This window comes from Crinia signifera, chromosome 4, assembly GCF_055691185.1.
Source record: "Crinia signifera chromosome 4, ASM5569118v1, whole genome shotgun sequence".
Lineage (NCBI taxonomy): Eukaryota > Metazoa > Chordata > Amphibia > Anura > Myobatrachidae > Crinia > Crinia signifera.
Window position 1 is genome coordinate 125737885 of NC_139220.1, and position 22441 is coordinate 125760325.

The 22441-nt window shown below is 41.4% G+C and overlaps 1 protein-coding gene across 1 annotated transcript; it reads right to left on the reverse strand.

Annotated features, from left to right (window-relative positions):
* Positions 1 to 706: 706 nt before the first annotated feature.
* Positions 707 to 19766, reverse strand: KERA (keratocan). Its single transcript, XM_083180143.1, has 2 exons — positions 18884 to 19766; positions 707 to 1382 (listed from the first exon to the last, which is right to left on the reverse strand). The coding sequence occupies exons 1-2, from the start codon at positions 19764 to 19766 to the stop codon at positions 1213 to 1215; spliced, it is 1053 nt and encodes a 350-aa protein (XP_083036269.1). The 3' UTR covers positions 707 to 1212.
* Between the last annotated feature and the right edge of the window lie 2675 nt (positions 19767 to 22441).

A 22441-nucleotide genomic window follows, 5' to 3' on the forward strand; every position in this document is an offset into this window, starting at 1 on the left:
AACATGAAAAGTAGTACCATAAGGAAATGCTACAAAGAGTTTACAAAAATTCAATGAAAAATCCTAATTAATATATAAAAGTTATAATACTTTGCATTTTGTTTAAGAAATTTAGAGGTTTATTTGTTTAATTAGTTTACAGGAGATTTCATTTTAAAGGAGAACTCAGTCTAAAGATCTATTTATTTATATTTTTATTACATTTATCAGTAACATATCCCCACTTGTAAATTTTTAAGGATCTTACAATCAAGAATACTGCTGTGTGTGGTTTAGTCATTTACTTTGGTCTAACACCTGCTCTGTTCTTAGGGCCTGATTTTGAGTTGGTCAGTAATGCAGCTGCAAGTGCGATTCTCTCTGCAGTGCAACTGCTGCTATCAGCATGAGAACCTACAGACCAGGAAATAAAGATGCGCCCACTGGAGCTACAGTTGGAGCCACGCTCATCGAAGCCCGCCGGGAACTCTTTCCCAGCGTGTCCACATGCTCCAGCGCACCAGCCGCCAGGAAAGAGCGTCTGGTGCGCCGGTGGCAACCATCTGTACAACAACTAATTTGCAATTGTGTAACCATATGCAGCCTATACTTAAGAGCTGGAAACATCGACTGCTCGAACAGGTCTATGGCTACAAAGATTGAAAGTGGCAGTAGTCATGCAGGTACCATGTTTGTTTTGCTAGGGCTAACAGCTAATGTCAGATCCACAGGCCGTAAAGGGCCATGATACACCTGTGTTTTGATAACCACTCTCCACTAACACCATGTTAACAGCCCCAAATGGTCACTTCCTGTTAATCACTTTGTGGAGGTTTCTTATTGTCTGCAGGTATGCAGAGGCACCTTGACGTGTACGCAATGCAAACACAGCACATGCACAGTTGCCAATCATCACCCTGTTCTGTGGAACATTGGCCCTGCGTACTCTGAATTCAGGCATTCGGAGCATTAAGGATACTGAAAACATCATCAAGCTTATTCCATGTTACCCTGGTGCAGCAGTAGTTCAGCAGTAGTGGCTCCTGTTGTGAGCATGTGCAGTAGTGTATGTCCATGGTTTGTAAGCTGATACTTTTACTAGTTGGGGGAATCTGGACTTTGCAAAAATGAAAAAGAGTTCACCTTTAAAATTCATATAGAAAGTCACCTGAGTAAATGGTAAAAGTTTAAAATTTATCTAAATCTATTTTATTTAATTGCGGCTCCAAAAACCTAAATAACTACAGCTTGAAGAAGTCGAAAGCAAATAATAAGGTCAAGAGGGATTGGAGGCTGAATTTCATTTCCTTCCAGGCGCAAATAACGGAGACGAGGTCCAATTGGAAAATGTGGATCAAATGGTTCTTTAACTTCATTAGGGCAAATTATTGTTCCACTTATATCTGCAAAATATAAATAATTGTATATGATAAATGCATAGTTCCACAAATAATAAAAGCTTATTCACATGTGGTCTGAATCATGGTTAGTCATGTCTGTTTGAATTACAGAAAATCAATACACTAATATGAGCAGCAAAACCTCTATTATTGTTACTCAGTGGTGGATTATAACTTTGGGCTGCAGCCATCACCTATGTGAGCCAGTTGCAGTCCGTGACTGCACTGGCTATTCTGTAAGTGTCAATAGCTTCCTATTGGAAGTCCTACCTTCCACTGACACACAGGTCAGGCAGTTCCATTGGGAGGTATTTTGTCCCTCTGGAAGTGTCAGTACAGACTGTAATTAGCAGAGAGTGTATTTCCTGCTAGGATTCACTCCCTGCCTTTTGGGCAACCTTACAAGGCTTCCATGGGCTGCAGCCAGTGCAGTCCATAGAAGCCTGTGTTTTACACATGTGCAGTCCCCACTGCTGGTTATACGAATGTGTTGTTCCAACGCTTGCAATGGGATCTGTGAGGTGCAGAAACCATGCTGCCGCACAGGCAGCGACAGCCACCCTCCTTCAAAAAGTAGGAGTCACCACTCATTATCCTAGCCTTATAATGTAGCTTCCGCAGCAATACACAACAAGGAACTAAGGGCCTGATTCAGAGTTGATAGCAAAATCACCGTACAAGCCATTACATAATGACTGTGCATGTGTACAGATTGTAGTGTGCATGTGATTAGCAAAAAAAAATGCATACGGATCATAAACACAATGTGGCGGTAGGTTGAGTGACAGGAAGGTGGTGTTAAGGGTGGACACCTGTTATTTTCAGGGAGTGTCTGAAAAAATTCAGACATGCCCAAGTATTTTAAGGGAGGGTCTGTGATGTTAGTGCCAGCCTTGATCAGCCTGTCTCATATGTCCAGTTAGGTCAGACTCACATTTACACAGACTGGAAAAGTAATTTGATGGTTCATGAATTGCGTATGGATTTGTGGGTGGATAGCGATCTGCAATATTTTTGCAATTCATTTGCAGATTTACAGAGGCCGAGTTCTCTTTCTGCCTGAGCATTGGCTATCTATTAACAGTCCACTGCAACTTTGCAGATCAGCAATCAACTCTGAACCAGGACCTAAATATACATTAATAACAAAGCAGGTTGTACATTGCAGAGAAAGTGAAATCTCTAAAGCAGGGGTAATCAAACTCTTTTGCTCTGGTGCCCAATCAGACGATAAAAATAATTACAGGGCCCCAGCAAGTTAATGCAGAAGGTCATCTCATCACATCACACGTCTAGTCAGCAGACAGCACATACATGGCAGCATTGTGGGGACAAAAAATTGTGAGGAGTCTAAAATACCAGACAATTGAACAGAGTTTTCAGACTCCTTGGCAGGTATTCAATGCTGTGGGCGAGTGGTGACAGCGAGCAGGGCTTTCTGCTCGCTGTCACCACTCACCCTGTCAGTATTCAACGCACCCCCTTCATATGCCAATTCCTCCTCGCTACGTTTTTTGAGCGAGGGAGAATTGGCGTATGCGGCTCCAGAAGCAGCGAGACTCGCGGCTCAATACCGCAGGTTCGCTGCATTAGCCGTGGGTCTCGCTGTTTGGGGGAATCCACGCCATCCTGTGACGATGAGGATTTCCCCAGAGTGTTGAATAGAGCGAGCGGCCGGCGCGGGGGTTAAACAGCGAGGATCGCTGGTTTTCTGCAATCCTCGCTGTTTAACCCCCTCGCTGGCCACATTGAATACCTGCCCTTGAATCACTGACTGAGATTAGAAAAGTCATCAGCCTGATGGTCAGAAACATGGAGTCGTGACCCCATGCTGAGATCGTCAGGATCTACTTTAGGGTCAGGACCCACAGTTTAAGAACCGCTGCTCCAAAGAATTGAATTGATACAAAATACATAAGTTCTTATTTTGTTTAGTGAATAGCTCCTTAAACATTATCATCCATACATTTTCTTCAAGCACTAACAAATGTTGAATGGTTTTGCTCCAAAGATATAAAACTCTGATCAAGAACGATGGTTGTAATATGAGTTACTCCTTTTATCATTTATGAACTGTGTCATAGGCACTGTTGAAAAGTTATTACTTCATCTTTTATGATGCTATTTACACATTTCTAACACAGTTGTGCTTGTTTTTTACAGACATAACAGAGGCGTAACTCTGGGAGGAAATGGAGTCATCTGTCGTCAGGCGCCTTCTCCCAAGGGGGTACCTCTCCTTCCCTTTGAGTCATTGATATCGCTTTTGTGGCTGATCTCCCTCCTAGCAGGACACTAGACATTGCACTTTATTCGAAACAAAATGTTTGCAAGTGTCATTCTATTAGAACACCAATATTTATCTTGCCTCCGGGCAACTGGGACGCACTTATACCAGTGTCGCACAAACACAGACTTATACTAAAATATAATATATAGTGCATTTGTGTCCCTTGTGTCCCAGAAAATGTGACTTGATATCGACAGACCAACAGTTTATCATGATTGCGATTTTTACCTTGGGATACTACACATTAACACTACCTTAGAGGCTATTTTCAGTATGAAAGTGATAAAATGGAGAGTAATAAACCACCAACCAATCAGCTTCTATCTGTAGGTTTTCAAGTTAGGAGCGGATTGGCTGGTACTTTATCACTTCCTATTTTGTCACTTTTCAAGCTGAGTACATTTGGCCCTATAACTTACATACACAACTAAAACAATGGTGTTCGACTCTCTCCCATAAAACACTTGGTCCGGGAAACCTCCAATTCCCGATTAAATAAAGCCACAACTCATATAAAATACCATGAACAAAAATAAACATACGTTATTTCTGCCATGTATGAATGTCCGGACAACAAACCATTCAAAAGTAAATAGGGAAAGGGGATGAGGGAGGTATCTTTCATAAGACAAGAATGATAATGCAATCTGTCAATCCCTAATATCACTACCAGAATGCCAACCCTCACTCCCATGCACACAAGCATTAGGTCAACATGGAATATGTCGACATGAAAAAAAAGGTTGACATGAGTTTTTTGTGTTTTTCCCCCCCAAAAAGGTGGTTTATCATACTTTACTATCCATGTGGACATAGAGTGAGAATATAATTGTGTGCCTAAGGCATAACGAGCCATGCGAGGGGACATGTTACATTTATACAGTGTCCATGTCGACATTTTCCATGTTGACCTAATGCTTGTGCCGACCTAATGACCATTGCTGTATAGTTTTTGCTGAGAAGCAAAGGATACTAGGCGCTTGTATGGGGAGGGGAGATGAAGAGAGGGTATTGAGAGGAAAGGAAGAGGTTGAAGTCAAAAGAGATAAATAGATTGGATGAAAATGAATAAAAGAAAAAATAAAAGAAAAATAAATGGTAATAAAAATAGAAATAAAAATAAAAAGATAAAGTAAAAATAATGAAAACAATAAAAATAAAAATAAATATAAAAATAAATAACAATTGTGGATAAAGCAAAATAAAATAAAGTGATTGGACTAGAGCTAAATGTAAATAAATAAATAGATCAATGAAAATAAATATAAGCAACCTCTTCCTTTCCTCTTAATACCCTCTCTTCATCTCCCCTCCCCATACAAGCACCTAGTATCCTTTGCTTCTCAGCAAAAACTATACAGCAACTATCTATACCGACTGGACTGCTCAAAACACAAGCACAAAATCGTTTTGGGAAACTCTTCCAATCTCTCAGACCTAATGACCATGTCAACCTAATGCATATTGACCTATTTCATGTGTCGACTTATTTCATGTGTCGACTATAGTGGTCGACCTAATTACTGTCGACCTAAGTTCTGTTGAAACTGTGGGGATTATTCTGGTTTATTCGCTCCCCCCTACGTCCGCATTTCTAGGCATGTGCAGATGCAGAGTGCAAGTAGCCACGGCGAACATGGTGTTCACCGGGTGCACACACACAATTCTTTTGGTGGTGGGCGTAGGGCGGCGGCACATGCGCAGAAAACACTGGGTATTCCCATGGAAATCACCCTGTGATGTGGGTGCCGGGGTTGGGCAGCTGACATCACCAGATGTCAGCTGCCCACCCACTTAGTCTCGAATGTGCACGAAAGTCTAACTTTATCTGATAGTAACCTTAGATATGCGTGCACCTTCCACATCATTCGATGGTCGGCGACCATCAAATGATATGGATGTTCCACATAGCCTGAAAATGGATGTTTATGTTAAACATCCATTTGCAGCCTGTGTCAATGTAAGTGGTGTGAGAGGGGGGGCAGGTGTTTCGGCATTCGGCAGGCGGCATCTCGGTGACTCGCAAGGCTGCGATTTTGAAATCAACCAGAATGACCCTCTATGCCCCATACCCAACTATCAGGTATAAATATGATAAAATATTGGGTCTAAAAATTATGAGACTTATATAAACCCTTTAATCCAATGTCATATAGAAAACAAAAAATGGTCACACACTACTAATAACAAATAAAAATAAAAAGTTCCTTATGACGCATCAATGAAATAATGAAACCATGAGCATGAGAAAAGTACTGCACACATCCAAAATATTAAGCAAGTCAAACTTAAATGAAACATAACAATACTTTTTTTTGTGTCAGAGGACTATATAATAACACCGAATACAGTTTTCCTGGCACTGCAACTAGTGGCTGGTTCTGCAAGGGTACTTTGATCCGAAGCTGCATCCAAGGAAGCAGCAGTGATAGCAAAACCAAATGATAGCACCTGAATGATCCCCTCTATTCAGGACCTTGTAAGTACTAACTTTATATACTGTAGGTACCATGATAGTTACACATATTTTGACATCCGAGTTCCTTGTAGAGAGTAAGAACAGGCCTAAAGCTGATGCTGAAAGCATTCATTTCAATACTACCCCGCTGTGTATGATTAGTATAATAATAGGATATCTGTTTTTAACGTTTTTTCATTTTGTCCACTACTGTCTACAGATGTGTCCTTTTATAATATTGTGGTACCTCCTATGCATCATGGCCACCTTATCCAAAGCATGGTGGGTAAAGTGTGCCCGCAACGGTACATGTTTACACTGATTGTGGTCACATATGACACTTACAAAATGACACACATAAAAACTTTTGTTGACCATTTTTGTGTCGACCATTGTCATGTCTACCTTTTGAACTTATTGACCTTTAGTACATGTCCACTTTGTCCACTGTCTACTTTTTAATTGTTGACTGTTTACCAGCAGCTGTACAAAGTATATGTATTGATTTTCATTTTCACTACAATTTTCAGAGTGTCCCACTGAGGTGACTTGATTGCCAGTTTCTGATTTTTCTCCCCCATTTTATGTTTAGTTCCTCTTAAATAGCAGTCTGTCTGTGGAGGATATCAATGTGCATATTTTTATACTACGCATACTCAAGTGTTTTCATCTATTTCAACTCAGTCCTCATGACCCCACACAGTTCAAGATTTCCATGTCACCTACTGTATCTGGGCACAGGTTTATGACTAAAGCTGGTACACACCTAAAGATTTAGCCATCCAATCTGTCTTGTTGTAACAAAAATCTGGTAATGTACAGTATGGGAGCATATGAGAATCAAAAATTTGCTCCAAAAACGGTTGTGTGGATAAAATTGTGAATGAAACTGATTTAACCAATTTGTGTTTTTCAGTGTTTGGGAACAAATGTTGGGTTCTTATATGCTCCCATACATTACCAGATTTGTGTTCCCACCAGATAGATTGGATAGATAAATCTTTATGTGTGTACCCAGTCAAAGGTCAAATTTGAAAGATCCATAGATGATCTGGAAAACATGAACTGTAAGGAATTCTGAGGAATCACTGCTGTAATTAACTAATTCCAGCTGTGGCATAAAAGAGAAGCCATTTTTTTATTGAACGTAGGCCCATGCCTTTAGACATTGTTTTAACATTTGTGGCAGCACGGATGTTGTAATGGTTAGCATTAATACCTCATAGTGCTGAGGTCATGGGTTTGATTCCCACCATGGCCTTAACTGGGCGGAGTATTCTCCCCGTGCTTGCTTACGTGCCTGCACAGTCCAGAAATATACTGGTAGGCTGATTGTCTTCCAAGGAACAAATTAACCCTAGAATGTCTGTGTGTGCATGTCCATGTAGTAGGGAATACAGAATGTAAGCCCCAATAGGACAGGGACTGATGTGAATGTTCAAATATTCTCTGTAAAGCGCTGCAGAATATGTGTGCTCTACAGTATATAAGAAACTGTTAATAACTAATAAATAAATAGCTAGACTAGATCTTTAAAGGATGCCTACATTTTTACTTGTACGTCCTGAGATTAATGAGACAGTAGTCAGTTAAAACAGTGAAAATAAAATGTCCTTTGATCTCTTTTTCTGTTTTCAGCTCACCCTGGGGTTTACCTGGTTGGTAAGAGAACACTTAAATTAACTGGTACTGTAGACTGGTTAAAAAAAAACATGGAAATCATGATACCTTTTTAAACCTTTTTCAATTTGTGACACCCCGCAAATATAAGAATTTCTCTTCTGCTGACACTTGCTGGTGACCTTGGTGTTGTGGAGAATGTCAGGAGTGTTTAAAACTAAATATTTAGTGCTCTGGAGGAAAGATAAATACAAATAGAGAGATGTCTAGTGGCTGAAGAAGAGGAGTAGAAAGGAAGTCTTGGAGGAAGACTGGCATATGAAAGTGGATAGTTAAGAGCTGATTGGTAGGTACTTTAACTCTCTCCTGTTTATTTCTCTCCAAGCATTGATACATCTGCCCACAGCAAGAGGTTCTATTAACACCATAAACAGCAGGCTAGAGTGATGTGTATGGATCAAGTGTAAGGTATTACCTGATGAGAATGTTTGAGACTGGAAGCATAGAGACATTCAGAGTGTCCTTTCCCAGGCTCCAGTATGTAAGTAGTAGAGGCTTCTGCTATTCTGTCATGTAAAAAATACATGACATTTTTTATTTTTCTATATTTTTTCTAAGGTTTTTTAAGTTGTGTTTGTTCCACTGCAAAAAATATAAACTCTAAGCACCACTGGTTTCAATTTGTTATACGCAGAATTAATATACACCCCTCCCCAGCACATTGCTACACTTGCACCAATATTGAGGATGGGCAGGATGACAAAGTGGGGGTGGTGTTGGCAACATATGGAAGGCTGGAACAATAGGTGTAAACCCTGTAATACTTTTAGGTAATACCTTTATTTTCCTGATGTTTCTGGTGATTTCACTGTAACATGTGATTGACTTTATGTAGAAAACAAAGAAGCAGGATTCAATCACTAAAAGGTGAGAAGGACAGAGGAATGGTTCCAGAGAAGTGGCCAGCCCACAGTAAATACTACACACTCTAGGGGCTGGAGGTGGGTGCAGGGGGAAGTAGGGCTCTGAAGGCAAGCCGAGCAGGGCTGCGGGGAGGGAGGAGGTGGATGTGCTGGAAAGGGTTTTATAGACAATCAGACACTGCTTATATTAATTGTAGATGGCACAGCATGCCTGGTGATATAGGGAGTGAGTCTGATTTGATCACTTCCCCGTGTTTAGCGTCTGCTCTTGCACATAATCATTTATGCACATGTGCAGACGCTGGGTGTGAGTGGGTATAGGGAATTGGTTATTCGCCATCCCGTTTGCACCTAGCATTGCAGGTGGGGGGCATGGGTTGGCAGCGAGGGGCTGCACCCATTGGAACACCCAGCATTTCATGGGCATCCCCATGAAACTGCTGGGCATTCCCATGCTAATACGGCCATGACGCTAGTGAGGGGAGGGCAGCTGATGTCCCGTGATGTCAGCTGCCTGCCCTTTTGCCGTACAAGGTAGCCACAAATCTAAGACTACAGAGAGCATCTTAGATTTGTGTGCACCTTAGAAATCATTAGATGACCAGTGATATAGTGGGTGATTCTGATTTGATTGCTCCCCTGTGCGTTCGCATGGGGGAGCGATGCTTAGCATCTGTGCATAAGCATTTATGCGCAGCTTACCGAGCTGCGCATAAATGAGATGCCACAAGCCCCAGTCTAAATACCCGCACCTCCCTGCCGACGACGCATCCCCTTGCATGTCGCTGACTATCAAATGATTTCTCCTGCCATCACAAATAAGACTCATTTTCCACTGACTTTTATTTGTGGCCCCCAGGTCAAAGACAGAGCATTGGCCAGCCCACAAACCCATGGGAATGCCCAGAGTTTTCATGGGGACGCCCACAAAATGCTAAGGGGGAAATTTACTAAGATGTGTATTCTACTTCACATGTGATGTTGCTATGGGCAATCAGAATCTACTTATTTGTTAAGCACCCTCTAGAAGATAGTAGACAGGATCTGATTGGTTACCCATAGCAACATCACATGTGAAGTAGAATACACATCTTAGCAAATTTCCTCCTAAGCGTTCCCATGGGCGGCCCCAGTCCCCGCCGCCACATGCCCTGATCCTTGCGAATGGCTCGGCAACTATGCAAGTCGCCAAAGCCATTCACAAAGCGGACTTGCACATGCGCATAATGGGGGTGATTCTGGTTGGTTTGTAAAAGAAAACTCCCTTATTGGACAAAACCATGTGCACTGCAGGTGGGGCTGATGTAACATGTGCAGAGAGAGTTAGATTTGGTGAGTTATTTTGTTTCTGTGGATAGTAAATACTGGCTGCTTTAGTCTCACACTGCAATTTAGATTACAGATTGAACACACCTGAACCCAAATATAACTCTCTCTGCACCTGTTACATCTGGCCCACTAGCAGCGCAGAAGGTTTTGTCCATTAATGAAGGAGTTTGCTTTTGCAAACCAACCAGAATCACCCCAATATACCATGCACATGCGCAAAGCCCTAAACATAGGATCGGGACAAACGAACCCAGAATGAGGGATAATATCCTTAGCATTCTTCATCTAAATAATATGGAAATAAAATATGCTCAAAATACTTTCCACATTATCAAACAGGTAGATTATATCAATACTGTCCAACTCTAGAACTAACTTGTAAAGCAGTGACCCTTGAACATGTCCTGACAAGCTTTATGACAGTTAATATTCATTTTAAAATATTTTACTTGCTTGTGTGATGTCCATACAAACACATTGTTTTTAGTATTTTTTTCTCTATTCTTTTTAGTCCGTCTGACCAGGTGGTGTTTTTGTAAAAGAAAGTATGAAAGGAGCCTAGGGCACAAAGAATATCAAAGAGTCCATCTCCCATGGAGCCCTGTCAGACATGAAAAGATGTGTATAAGAGCAGAAAATGTCACATTTCTTTCGTACTTCTATCTGACAGATGTTAATGCTGATGGACTGCTAGAAATATCTTCTTCTACCCCTGGGATATGTCAGCAGGTGGTTATGTTAAAGACTTGTTGAAAGGTGTAAATTAAAAAAACAAAAACTCTTAGCCTACAGGAATAGTTAGAAGAAATACTTTATCACACAAGATATTTACAAGCATTGCAAAGAATGAGAACGAACACATTTTTAATATCTAATTACAATGTATAACTCAGTTTAGGAACTGAATACAGAGAGTTGGAATCTGAGGGATTTCCTGATATTTTTTTTTATTGAATTGATTATATTTTAATAAAGCCCCCCTTCTCTTGGCAAGTGCCTTAAATTATGACAACAATAGCACTGGTATATAATATGATCAATACAGCTGACACCACATTATACAATGTAAGGGACAGAGTGGAGCTGCTGCACTTGCCCAGTGTACCAGCGTCTTCTACCACATTTACTGTATGCGTGGATCTGAGCAGTCAAACATCCCAATGGACCAGAGAGTAGCTGTCAGGAGGAAGAGACAGGAGCCTTACCATGAAATGGAAGATTGTGAGCATAGACTGAATACTCCTGACATTGGAAATTCAACCTGCTTTTACAAAGTTATGTATCACTAATATATCACTTAGTGGTGTATTATCTTATGGGAACATACCAAGGTAGCGCTGTTTGTTAAACAAATTCACTTGGATATCATTCTATTTCTGGTGTTCTGACAAAAAACACTGTTTATCAACTTCTGCATGTCTTGTGGTGCGCTATATCTCAAAACTACTTTTCTGCACAGATTGTGAGCATAGAAAGTGCAGCATTGGTTCTATTATGTTTATGTATTTATTTATTATGGTATTTTTAAACTTCCTGACCACTTAACTTATTTAAATGTTTGAAACAGCCTATATTGTAGACTATCTGTACTGATAAATAGTAATACTGTATTCCATAAAGTATCCAGTGTATAAAAAGACCAATTTTCAGGGCGTTTCCCGCCCCCTCAGATGCCGTACTTACTCCAATGTGCTGCAGAGCGTGAGATTTTGGATTACATTTTGAAACCACCTTCTTAAAATCCTGTAGGAAATAGTGGGTAACTAATTACCGACTTTAGGGGGGGGGGGGGCGCAATAGAAGTGAGGTGCTTTGCCAAGCTGCAGCGTGAGCAGGGGGTAGTCAGCCTCCTTCTAAGTACAAGAAAAAACACAAGGGGGTACACTGCGCTAACAATCGATATTAGTAAAAATATGTGCCACTGGATGGAAAATGTATCAAAATTTTAATACTAAAAACATGGAACATGACATGTAAAGATAAAAAATGAATAAAAATGAGAAAAATATATAAATAATGAAAAAGGGAACAATAAAAAATAGAGGGGTATTGGAAAAAATGTAGTCCAGTTCATACGGTACCGTATTAGAGTAACCACTGATAAATGACTCCGTTCCTGAGTTTGTCTCCTGGTAAGTGGTAAGGTGGAATCAATGTCCAGTGTGTCCAGAGTTGCCGGTGGTAGGTATTTGTTTGTGGAGTGTTACTCTCCCACTGGAGTGGATGGCCTCCGTTCGGGTTAGGTCCTGGATGAGCCCTTGTATTAGACCACTGCTGGTATCCAAGATTGTAAATGGAAAAGCAAAGGAGACTGGTCCGGATCAATAAAGTGGAAAGTAGCCAAGTCCAGAACTGGATATAGACACCCTCTGTGTCCACCACAGAGGGTGTCTATATCCAGAGGGTGTCTCTGTGTTTGCCACTGATCCACTCCGTGCAAGTCTGCGCAAGGCTTGCAAAAATCATGCCAATCGGCTATTAGCTGCTGATCCATTCTCAGCTCACTCACAATCTAATTATTTTCCCAGTCTGTGCTGTTTGTGCATAGTGCAGAACATTCTCTACTTGTGTAATAGAAACAGGTTGGATTTTTTTGTAGAATGACCTCGTAAATACCCGATATGATCCGTATGCATGCGCAGTTGTTTGATAATCAGCTGCCTTGTGAAATCGCAGGGCTACGATCAGGTCTGAATAACCCCATTGTTAGATGTAAGTTTGGACTAACTACGGTATTATATTATAAAATTATGTTTATGTACTTTAACAAGTGTTGGATCTAGTCTAAAATGGGCAGTGCCTTTGGCACCCTACTGTATATCCTGATGTTATTCCTGAGACATCATGAAAGGAGTGTAATACTCTTGTCCTCTGAGTAGATTACATCATAGTATGTGTAATGAGAATTTGGTGTGAAAGGAGCATGGCTTAATTATTCATGTTTGTGCACTTCTATGAATATGTAATAAATACTACACCATTGTTAAGGTCCATACACACTGGGCGATTTTGGCTAGCGTGTATGGGCATGATCATGAGGAAAATCGCTGGGCTGAAAAATGCTCAGTGCTACACACTGAGCATTTTTCATCCGTTTTAGCAATTTTCCTGGGAGTGGACAAGTTTCCACTCCAACGCTAATAATACCAGCAGAAGAGAGGCTGGGCCAGCGATGATACGGGAGCGAGCATTAGCGCTCACCGCTCATCACTGCCCCATACAAACTAAGCGGCTTTCGAGTATCTCCTCTTTCTACAAAAAAGGAGTAATGGGGATGTAATGGAATCTTCTCATTTTAGTTCAGTGAGAGATGTATTTGCAGCAGGCTACAGTATGTCATATGAACATATAGTATCTCAAAATACAAACTTTGACACATTGTATACTGCATATGCATAAGCATCCTGATGATAATGATGACCAGCAGTAAACTACAAGTGGATGCAGTGATATATCTAAATGCCTACAGCTCTGCATTTGGGAGAATTGTCCCCATTTCCTATGTGCACTTCTTTTGAAAAATGTATCATTATTTTCTTACCACTCTGCATCCATGTTAAACCTCTACTGTATCTTGTAGGATTGGCTAAGCACTGTTGCTCTTTATTAATTACATCAGGGCCGGATTAAGGTCTGCAGGGACCCTGGACAATAAAATAGCGGTGCCCCCCCAACCGAAGGAGACAGCCCCCCCGACAGAGGCAGATCTCCCATCCCCCACCCCCCTGACAGAGGCAGATCTCCCCCCCTCAACCAAGCGCAGGTAGGTCTCCCCCACCCGGTACCTGTGCAGTGGGGATCCAGGCAGAGCCGCAGTGGGGTCCCTGCAGTGGATGGGGAGTCAGCGGCCGGGTCCCTGCAGCAGATGGGAAGTCAGCGGTGGGAATCCTGCGGCAGATGGGAACTAGTAGCGCTACTAGTTCCCATCGGCTGCAGGTACCCCGCCGCTGACTTCTCATCCAGCTCAGGGACCCCGCTGTGGTGCTGCCCAGATCTCCACTGCTCAGGTACCAGGGGGAGGGAGACCTGCCGCAGCAGTACCGGTGTGGTAGCCCCGGATGCCACACCGTATACATGTACATAAATAGCGTATTCCTGCCTAATCCAGGTGTGTGACTCTGGATTAGCAGTGTATGAGCCAAGTTTACAGCTAGACCAAATTTTCCCCATTAGCATGTACTTACGCTTGCCCTCTGGCAGATGTGAAATATATGTCTCCTAAATGATTAGAGCATGTTTCTACATGTCTGCATGAGCCACATACTGTAGATGTAAACACACCCATACTGTGCTGAGGCCATGTCGGCATGCACATACAGTAACCTTCTTTGTTTTGCCTTTCCAGTAACAAGTACCATGTTTGCACAGGTCAACAATCAACCATACTGTATGTGTAAGTGATATCACACAAATGATACAATGGCAAAATATGATAAGGTTAGAGTGGGTGCTTTCTCCATAGACACAAAGGAGGTCTTAAGACCCCCATACACTAGGGCGACTTGTCCTTATGACAAGTCGCCCCCCGACTTCCCCCTGAGCTTCCCCGGCTGCTCCCCGGGGGAGCTTGATTAGATTGGCACTTGATGTGGCATTTTTTACATGTGATAAATCGTCTCGATTTATCACATGTAAAAAACCCGGGGAGCAGGGGGGGGGGGGCTACAGAGCAGGGCTGCTGGTGGGAGCAGGGGGGGCTGGGGACGCTGCGGGGGACACAGGCGGCATAGAGCCGGGAGCTGTCAGTGCTAGAAAAAAAAGCCTATACAATGAATGGGCAGCCTGGGATTGGCTGAGCGCTCTCTCAGCCAATTGCTGACTGGCTGAGAGAGCACTCAGCCAATCACAGGCCGCCCATTCATTGTATGGGCTTTTTTTTTATTCAGTACTGACAGCTCCCGCCGCCTCCCCCTGCCCGGCTCTATGCCGCCTGTGTCCCCCGCAGCGTCCCCAGCCCCCCCTGCTCCCTCTACCGCCGCGCCGCCCCACTAGGTCCCAAGTCGGGTGGTCGGACATGCAGCAGGTCCGACCACCCGACGCAGATCCGATGCGCATGGGACCGCGAATCGGATCTGAGGGGACATCAAAACTAGCCGATTTTGGTCCGATTTCGGCCAGATCCGACTGATCTGGCTGAAATCTGACCAAAATCGGCTAGTGTATGGGGGCCTTTAGTCAAGGCTGTGTGCCCGTGCCATGAATGCACCTCAGATGGGAGTGCATGGCTATTGCTAGCCATGCAGATCACCATTGTTGGCATCATTATTACTATCAGCTATTCATTATAGGGATTAATGTTACTTCTTTGTAAACCATAACATAAAAACTGATCAATAACTAACTTACAGTTTCCTACATTATATTAAGTCACTAGGTTATTGCCATTACTGTTGATATTTTCCACTAATGATCATTGTCGCTAAGAATCTGTATCAAAGGATAGAGCTATTGTACTGTATGTAACTGTGCAAATTTAAGAGTAGCTCTATTACTAAACCCACAAACATACAGTAGATGTACTCTAAGCAAACGTATCTTAAAGTAGTACTTTATGTAAGAAATCCTAAATGGTAATATGTACATGTATGAGTTAAGGGGTAATCCAAAATGTGATTAGACGGAGACGAATAAAGACAATGCAATTCATTTTAAACATTAATAATGGTGTTTGCTTCTGTTTACTCATAATAAATCATCAATGTATCATGGAAGAAGGTATAAATAACAAAAGCATAGATGCTATACATATTTGGAAATTGAAAAGTGAATATTTAGAATCCCTTTATTCATAGTTGTATTTAAAAGTTTTACAGTTAAAATTAATAAAGGAAAAACATATTTTAACGTATTAAATTTGTACAACCAGAATCCGGTACCATAACTTGTTTAGTTGTGATGCATGACCTGGGATACGTTCTACAGCATGTTGGTAGACAAGCATTGGGTCGACACTGTTAGGTCGACATGGGGAAAGGTGGACATGGTCTTGGTCGACATGGGTCAAGGTCGACATGAGTCTAGGTCAACATGGGTGTAAGTCGACAGGTCTTTAGGTCAACACAAGTGTTAGGTCAACAGTGTCTAGGTCGACAGTTAAAAGATCGACATGGGGTTTTCACTGTTTTTTGAGCCAACATGTGCCGACAGACAGTATTTCATGTCCTACCAACCACTAGGGTATGATGGGAGAATAAAATAGTGTGCCCGAAGCATTGCGAGGAAAGCGAGCGATGCAAGGGGACGCGGTGCACTGGAAACTGTGTCCATGTTGTCTGTGTCGACATTCGGGCCAAAAAACAGTGAAAAACCCCATGTCGACCTTTTGAATGTCGATCTAGACACTGTTGGCCTAACGATTGTGTCGACCTACACCCATGTCGACCTAGACCCATGTCAACCTTGTCCCATATCGACCTAGAACCATGTCGACCTTTCCCCATGTCAACCTAATGGTGTCGACCCAATGCTTGTCATCCAACATGCTGTAGACCAAACGATCCCAACCCCATGACCTAATAAGGAACAGGAAGTGACAAAGTGGACTATAGGGTAATCAAAAGACTCAAATAGAATACAACTGAATTCCTCATTTAGGCCCTTATTCTAATCGGTGCGGCCGAATCCGATTATGCGGCCAGGACTGTGCGTGCGAAACCTCGCCTTCCATACGGATCGCCAACTCCGTCCGTACGCGGTAAGAAGGTGGCCGAACGGACCGCACGTGTATTTCTCATGAATACGCCTCCTCCATCTCAGGGAACCTCCCCCATCATTCGATGGTCGCAGACCATCGAATGCAGGACCGAGTGCTCTACCAGCTCCCTCAACCTCAGACCACACGGACATTTTTCCGTGCAAAAGCAGGGATCTGGGCGGGCAGCTGACATCCGGCGATGTCATATGTCCGCCCCCTACACGTGCGTCACGGCCGCATTACCATACGTACGCCCAGCGTTTGCATGGGAACGCCCATGAAACGCGGGGCGTATGCATATGGTAATGAGCCCAAATAGCCCTTCACGCCCCTCTCCACCCCCTGTTCGGAGTGTTCACATTTCATGCGGGATTTGGCCGTACGCCCCGCTCGCACATGCGCAGAGACGCCTCTGCACATGCGCAGACACAAAACATCAACGGCACGAACGCACGCGGATATTACCGCACCGACCAGAATAAGGGCCTTAGTAACCTAAAGTATGGCTACCTGTTTGCAATATCATTAGTTACTTGTTGTATAATACTGATATAAAAGGTGTGCCCAAATGAAAAGGAGACTTTTGCTGTAGTGGGGTTGTGTCTAATCACAGTGGGTTAATATGTTTGCCGATAGATGGCGTGGTGTTTTTTCCAGTTGCGCATGTGCAGTTTCTTCATTCCTGAAAGTTGTTTTGTATGGTCGGATGCATCACGGATTGCTCCAGATCAGCGCAAAGAGCTGTTAGAAGCTGTTAATTTCTTTGTGCATAAGGCGAGCATGCTTCAAAAATGTATCACAGGATGAAGGCGGTGTACGGAGAGCAGTGTCTTGCACAGTGCACCATATTCCGGTAGTGTCAGCATTATGAGGCAGGATGCGAAAGCATCAATGCCTTGCCATGGCCTGGGCAGGCGTGCGTTGTCACCAACCCTGCAACAATTTCAGCTGTGGAGGATATCATTCCCACTGTGCGAGACACTGCTCTCCGTACACTACCTTTATCCTGCGATAAAATGCACAGATTTCGAGGAATCCATCATCCATACAACCACGCAAAACAACTTTCCAGAAATGAGGTGAAGCCATTCACTTCGCATGCGCAACTGGGAAAAACACCACAACATCTATCAGCAAAAACATTAACCCACTGGGATTGGATACAACGCCGCTACAGTAAAAGTCTCCTTTTCATTTGGGCACACCTTGTATATAGCTCATTTTACTATCTTCAGCTTCCAAATAGGAAAACCATTTATTGCATTGACACATTGTCTTTCCATACTGTCAGTTATGTGATAAGCACCATCTCCAAAATATCATTTTTATCATTTTAGTTTGAAACCTATTTTTATTGCATACCAAAAAATACTACTAATGATACCTGGTAGTAAAGAAGTATAAAAACTCCACACCGCTCAGACAAAAGGAGTTAAAGGAGTCCACATCTATACTAAAGATTACATTGTAAATGATACAGTCATTTATGATTGCCCTTGAACTCCGTGGAACTCCCAGACAAACAATATAGTGCACACACACTGATCAATTTTAAAATATATATCATCATTGGCCACATCCAGGAGTATGCTGTGTTGACAATATCCTCAAGTTAAACCGCATGTACAGGCAAAAGAGGACATCACTAATGACCCATTGGAGCATGCATTGTTAACTATATAGGGGGGTATTCAATGTGGAATTTTGACTGTCGGAACGTCCCAACAGTCAAAATCCTGGTCCATTTTTGGTTAGCTTGCCTGCAACTCGACAAGCAGAATTCAAACTTCTGCCTGTCAAGTGGGTGTGTCGGCGAAAGCGGACATGGATTGTCCAGAAACATCTGTGATTTCGACAATCCATATCCATTTCTGACTAAACAGATCCGACTTGTTTTAAAGTTGGATCTGTTTAGTCGGAATCCACCTTCAATGCTGTCAGAAACAGCAGCATTGTATAGGTTGTGGGCGCTATCTCCACAGTCAGAAATAGCACTCAACATTGAATAACGCCCATAGTGCGTACACACTGGACAATACACATGAAAATGTAGTTATAACGTCATTATTATGCATACTGTATCCTTTTAAATGTTGTCTAGTGTCTATGCACCTTAAACGTTTTAACTTTTTGATGCTATTGTAGCTTTACCTTAAGTAATTTCTACGATACTGTAGGAATGTGACTTACTTTTTATCTTGTTGTGATCAAGATGAAGACGCTCCAGGTGACCATTAACAGTGGGAACAGATGTTAGTTCATTGTGTGACAATTGCAAGTCTAACATAGAAGATAGGTTAAATACATTAGTTGGTAGGCCAGCATCTGATAATTTGTTGTAGTTTAGCCTTAGAAAAGCGATGTTGGGTATTTTATTAAAATAGTCATTAGGGATTGACTCAATATTATTGTTGTCCAAATACAACTGTACAGTGTTAGATGGAAGACCTGAGGGCATTTTCTTGAGTGAATTCTTTGCTACATTGAGTTGCATAAGACTCTTGAGTCCTGTTAATGCATCAGCTTGAAAGGAACCATCTGTGAGCTTGTTGTGGTGCAGGTCCAGTAAAGTGAGGTTTCCTAAATTGCTAAATACACCTTCAGGAATCTTTGAGATTTTATTCCTTGCCAAACGAAGTTGCTCCAGGCTACTTGGGAATGGCCCAGGCACTCCTTCTAAATCATTGTCCTCTAAAAATAGGTAAAGCAAATTCTTCATATTTTTAAAAATATTATTAGCAATATTTTGATTGGTGATCTTATTCTTGTTCAGATTAATCCATCTTAGTTCAGTAGCATTTGCAAATGATTTTTCTTGAAGCGAATCAATGGCATTATTATGCAGGTATAGGTACCAAATTCTTGATGGGATTAGCGGCACTTCCTTTAGACCTTTGCCTTCACAATATAAAGCACGTGGGAAATTAAAAGGACAGAAGCATTCTTTTGGACAATCATTGGCAATTAAATGATAAGGTTCCACGTCAAAATAATCATATCCCTGAGTCTTCGCAAGAGGAACAAAAATGGCCAAATAAAATAGTAACGTTCCATAAATTGCTTGCATATCCATTGTCGACCTTAAAGAATGATAACACTTATGTTATTTAGTTTGTTATGGCAATGGCAAAAAGTTTCCAGCTCTGATGATGCCTGCAGCTTTAATATCAGGTTCCCTCAAGTCATACTATATACTAGTATTACATGTAGGCCTATGTTTCTGTCCCACAGCATTGTGAAACAACTTCAGTGTATCTGTATAGGTTATTGTCCATTCATAGAACCAGCCAGATGTTTTACTCTCTTACATCACTGTCAAAGTGCTGCTTGAGTGAACCAACTACATCATCTATACTTCACTTTTCCATTATCCCAAAAGACTAACAAAAACAAAGCTCTTTTATTGTAGCTTTCCATAAACTAGTGTGATGAGTGGGCAGTGAAATTAATCTAATGGGATCACAAACAACATAGATTGAGTTGTTCGAATCAGATATTATTATAAAACGTGTTCACGTTATGACTTTCAATTTCCCAGTATAAAAAGTCATCTGGATAAAATTTTATATGAATATGTTATGCACTAGCATAAAGGATCAAAGGCCATTGAAACAGCTGTTCCTTTTGTATGACTAAAACCTGCAAAAGTCTATGAGAATCCTTGCCCTCCAGCACTGTGAATACCCTTACATAAACAATCCTTTTTCATCATCTCTTCGAACATGTTGCTTCAATTGCATAAACAATTTAAGCAAAGAAATATATTTGCAATGTATAATAGTTCTAAAAAATATTTTTAAGAAAATAAATTGTTCCTATTTTGGTACAAATCACTTATAAATAGCATTTCATTTAGCCTTTCTCAGCAATAAAATAATACATTGTATAATTAAACATAAAGCTACTTCAATTAAAATTACTTACATTTTATCTAAATGTATAGAGTATAAGCGCAGACAACTATAGTCACATACTTGGTGCCTGAATGGGTGAATACGGTTTATTGTTATAAATTATGCGAATTTCAAAGCCTCATTGAAAGAATATAATTTGACTGTTGCTACATAAATTATGCAAAACTATTACATATCATACAATGTGAATTACAGAATATTGTACAATATGTCATGTGACTGACAGTTCTATATATAGTTACAGCCTAAACCTGGGCTCGCTCCCAAAAAAATATTTAAGGCATAAGATAATACTAAAACAACAAAAGAATAATCAACAATTAGAATGACTATAATATAAAGATATTACTTGACAATGAAATGTCAACCTACAGTAGTTATAATGTAAAGTGTTAAATATTTACCTGACAATAGTGGAATGTAGACGTTTTTCCTCAAACTATCTGATGCCTGCTACAATTCACCTTAAAGTGGAAACTCCTGGCTCGTAGCAGAATGTTTTGATCCTGCCCTTGGAGATTTAACTGCCTATTACATCAACTCTAGACTCTCCTTATCCTCAGAGTCACACGCTGATTCTTATGCTACTGGATCTGTATCTGTATAATATACTGCACAATAATCAGAACCATTGGCCATAATTTCCAATTTGCTTTAGATTTTAACTTACCTCTGATTTCCTGACTGTTGATTTGGGCTGAACTCTGGTCAGACTATGACTGAAGTAAAATGCCTTAGTTTATGAATGCTGCCTGCCTAATATATATGCACCAGTGACTACAACAGTTAACCCATAAAGCTACTTAAGATACTTCAGCACATCTGAAATACGTTGCTGGAGGGCATTGTCTGCTAATCTACCTTCTCATTTCAGTAAATAGCACCAACAATATTAAGCAATGGCAATATTGTATGTGAACTGCAGGTATTGTTGCTGCGCATCATTTGTAAAGTAATGCATGGTTATCATGACAAGCTATCTCAGGCCATTGTAGTGCAACAACGCTACCTGATTGGTAACACAACCAATAATCAGTAACACAACTATGATATTGTATATCAGAAAAAGAGGTTACTTAAATGCAAATAGAAAAAACAATTAATTTTCTTAACAATTTTATCTTGAGAGCACAGCAGTATCTGATTAGATGTATTTGCCTTATGTTCATTTAGTACTCTATATGGAAAGTCAAAATATCATAATACTATGAGGTGCACCTGGGAATTAACCCATTGCAACTAGTATGAAATTATCCTTTATCAATCTGGTCAATATTATTTGGCAACCCCCATTCTGTGACTCACCGATTCAGTTTGTTTTGTCAAACGAATCAGTGGAACTGTAAATCATGGCTGTAGATGTATGGATTGCATTAAAGTCACCGGGGGGGGGGGTGTCAAACCAAAATGCTCCCCAGAGACAAGCAGCAAGGTGCGAAAATGTAACATTAGATGCAACTCTCTGTCACAGAGTAGACTGGCAGTATGCACTGTGCAGGCAGGCTTGTCTCTGGGGGCAGACCAGCATCACTGGGAATGCTGAGTGTACCCCTGAGTCCCCAGAAAAATGCAAATGTGGCCACTCCTTTTTTTGGGAAGGTGCCGAGTCACTGCGCTAGGTGTTATTATCCCCCAGTGGCACACCTGATGGCTCGCATTAAATAAGAGCATACAACCAATTATTGGTGAATAAAAAATGTGTGACAGATTAGGCTACACTGTAGAAGAGTATCCTTATGATATATCTACAGTGTTTAGGTAGACAGTCAATAGGTTGACACCCTATGGTCAACATGCATTAGGTCAACAGGTACAAGAGGTCGACAATTACAAT

Excerpts from the sequence above, each read along its gene's own strand:
- KERA (XM_083180143.1), bottom strand. The coding sequence starts at position 19,766 with ATGGATATGCAAGCAATTTATGGAACGTTACTATTTTATTTGGCCATT. Across the intron at positions 1,383-18,883 it reads TGATCACAACAAGATAAAAA|ATATAAGTGGAACAATAATT; the intron begins GTAAGTCACATT and ends TATATTTTGCAG.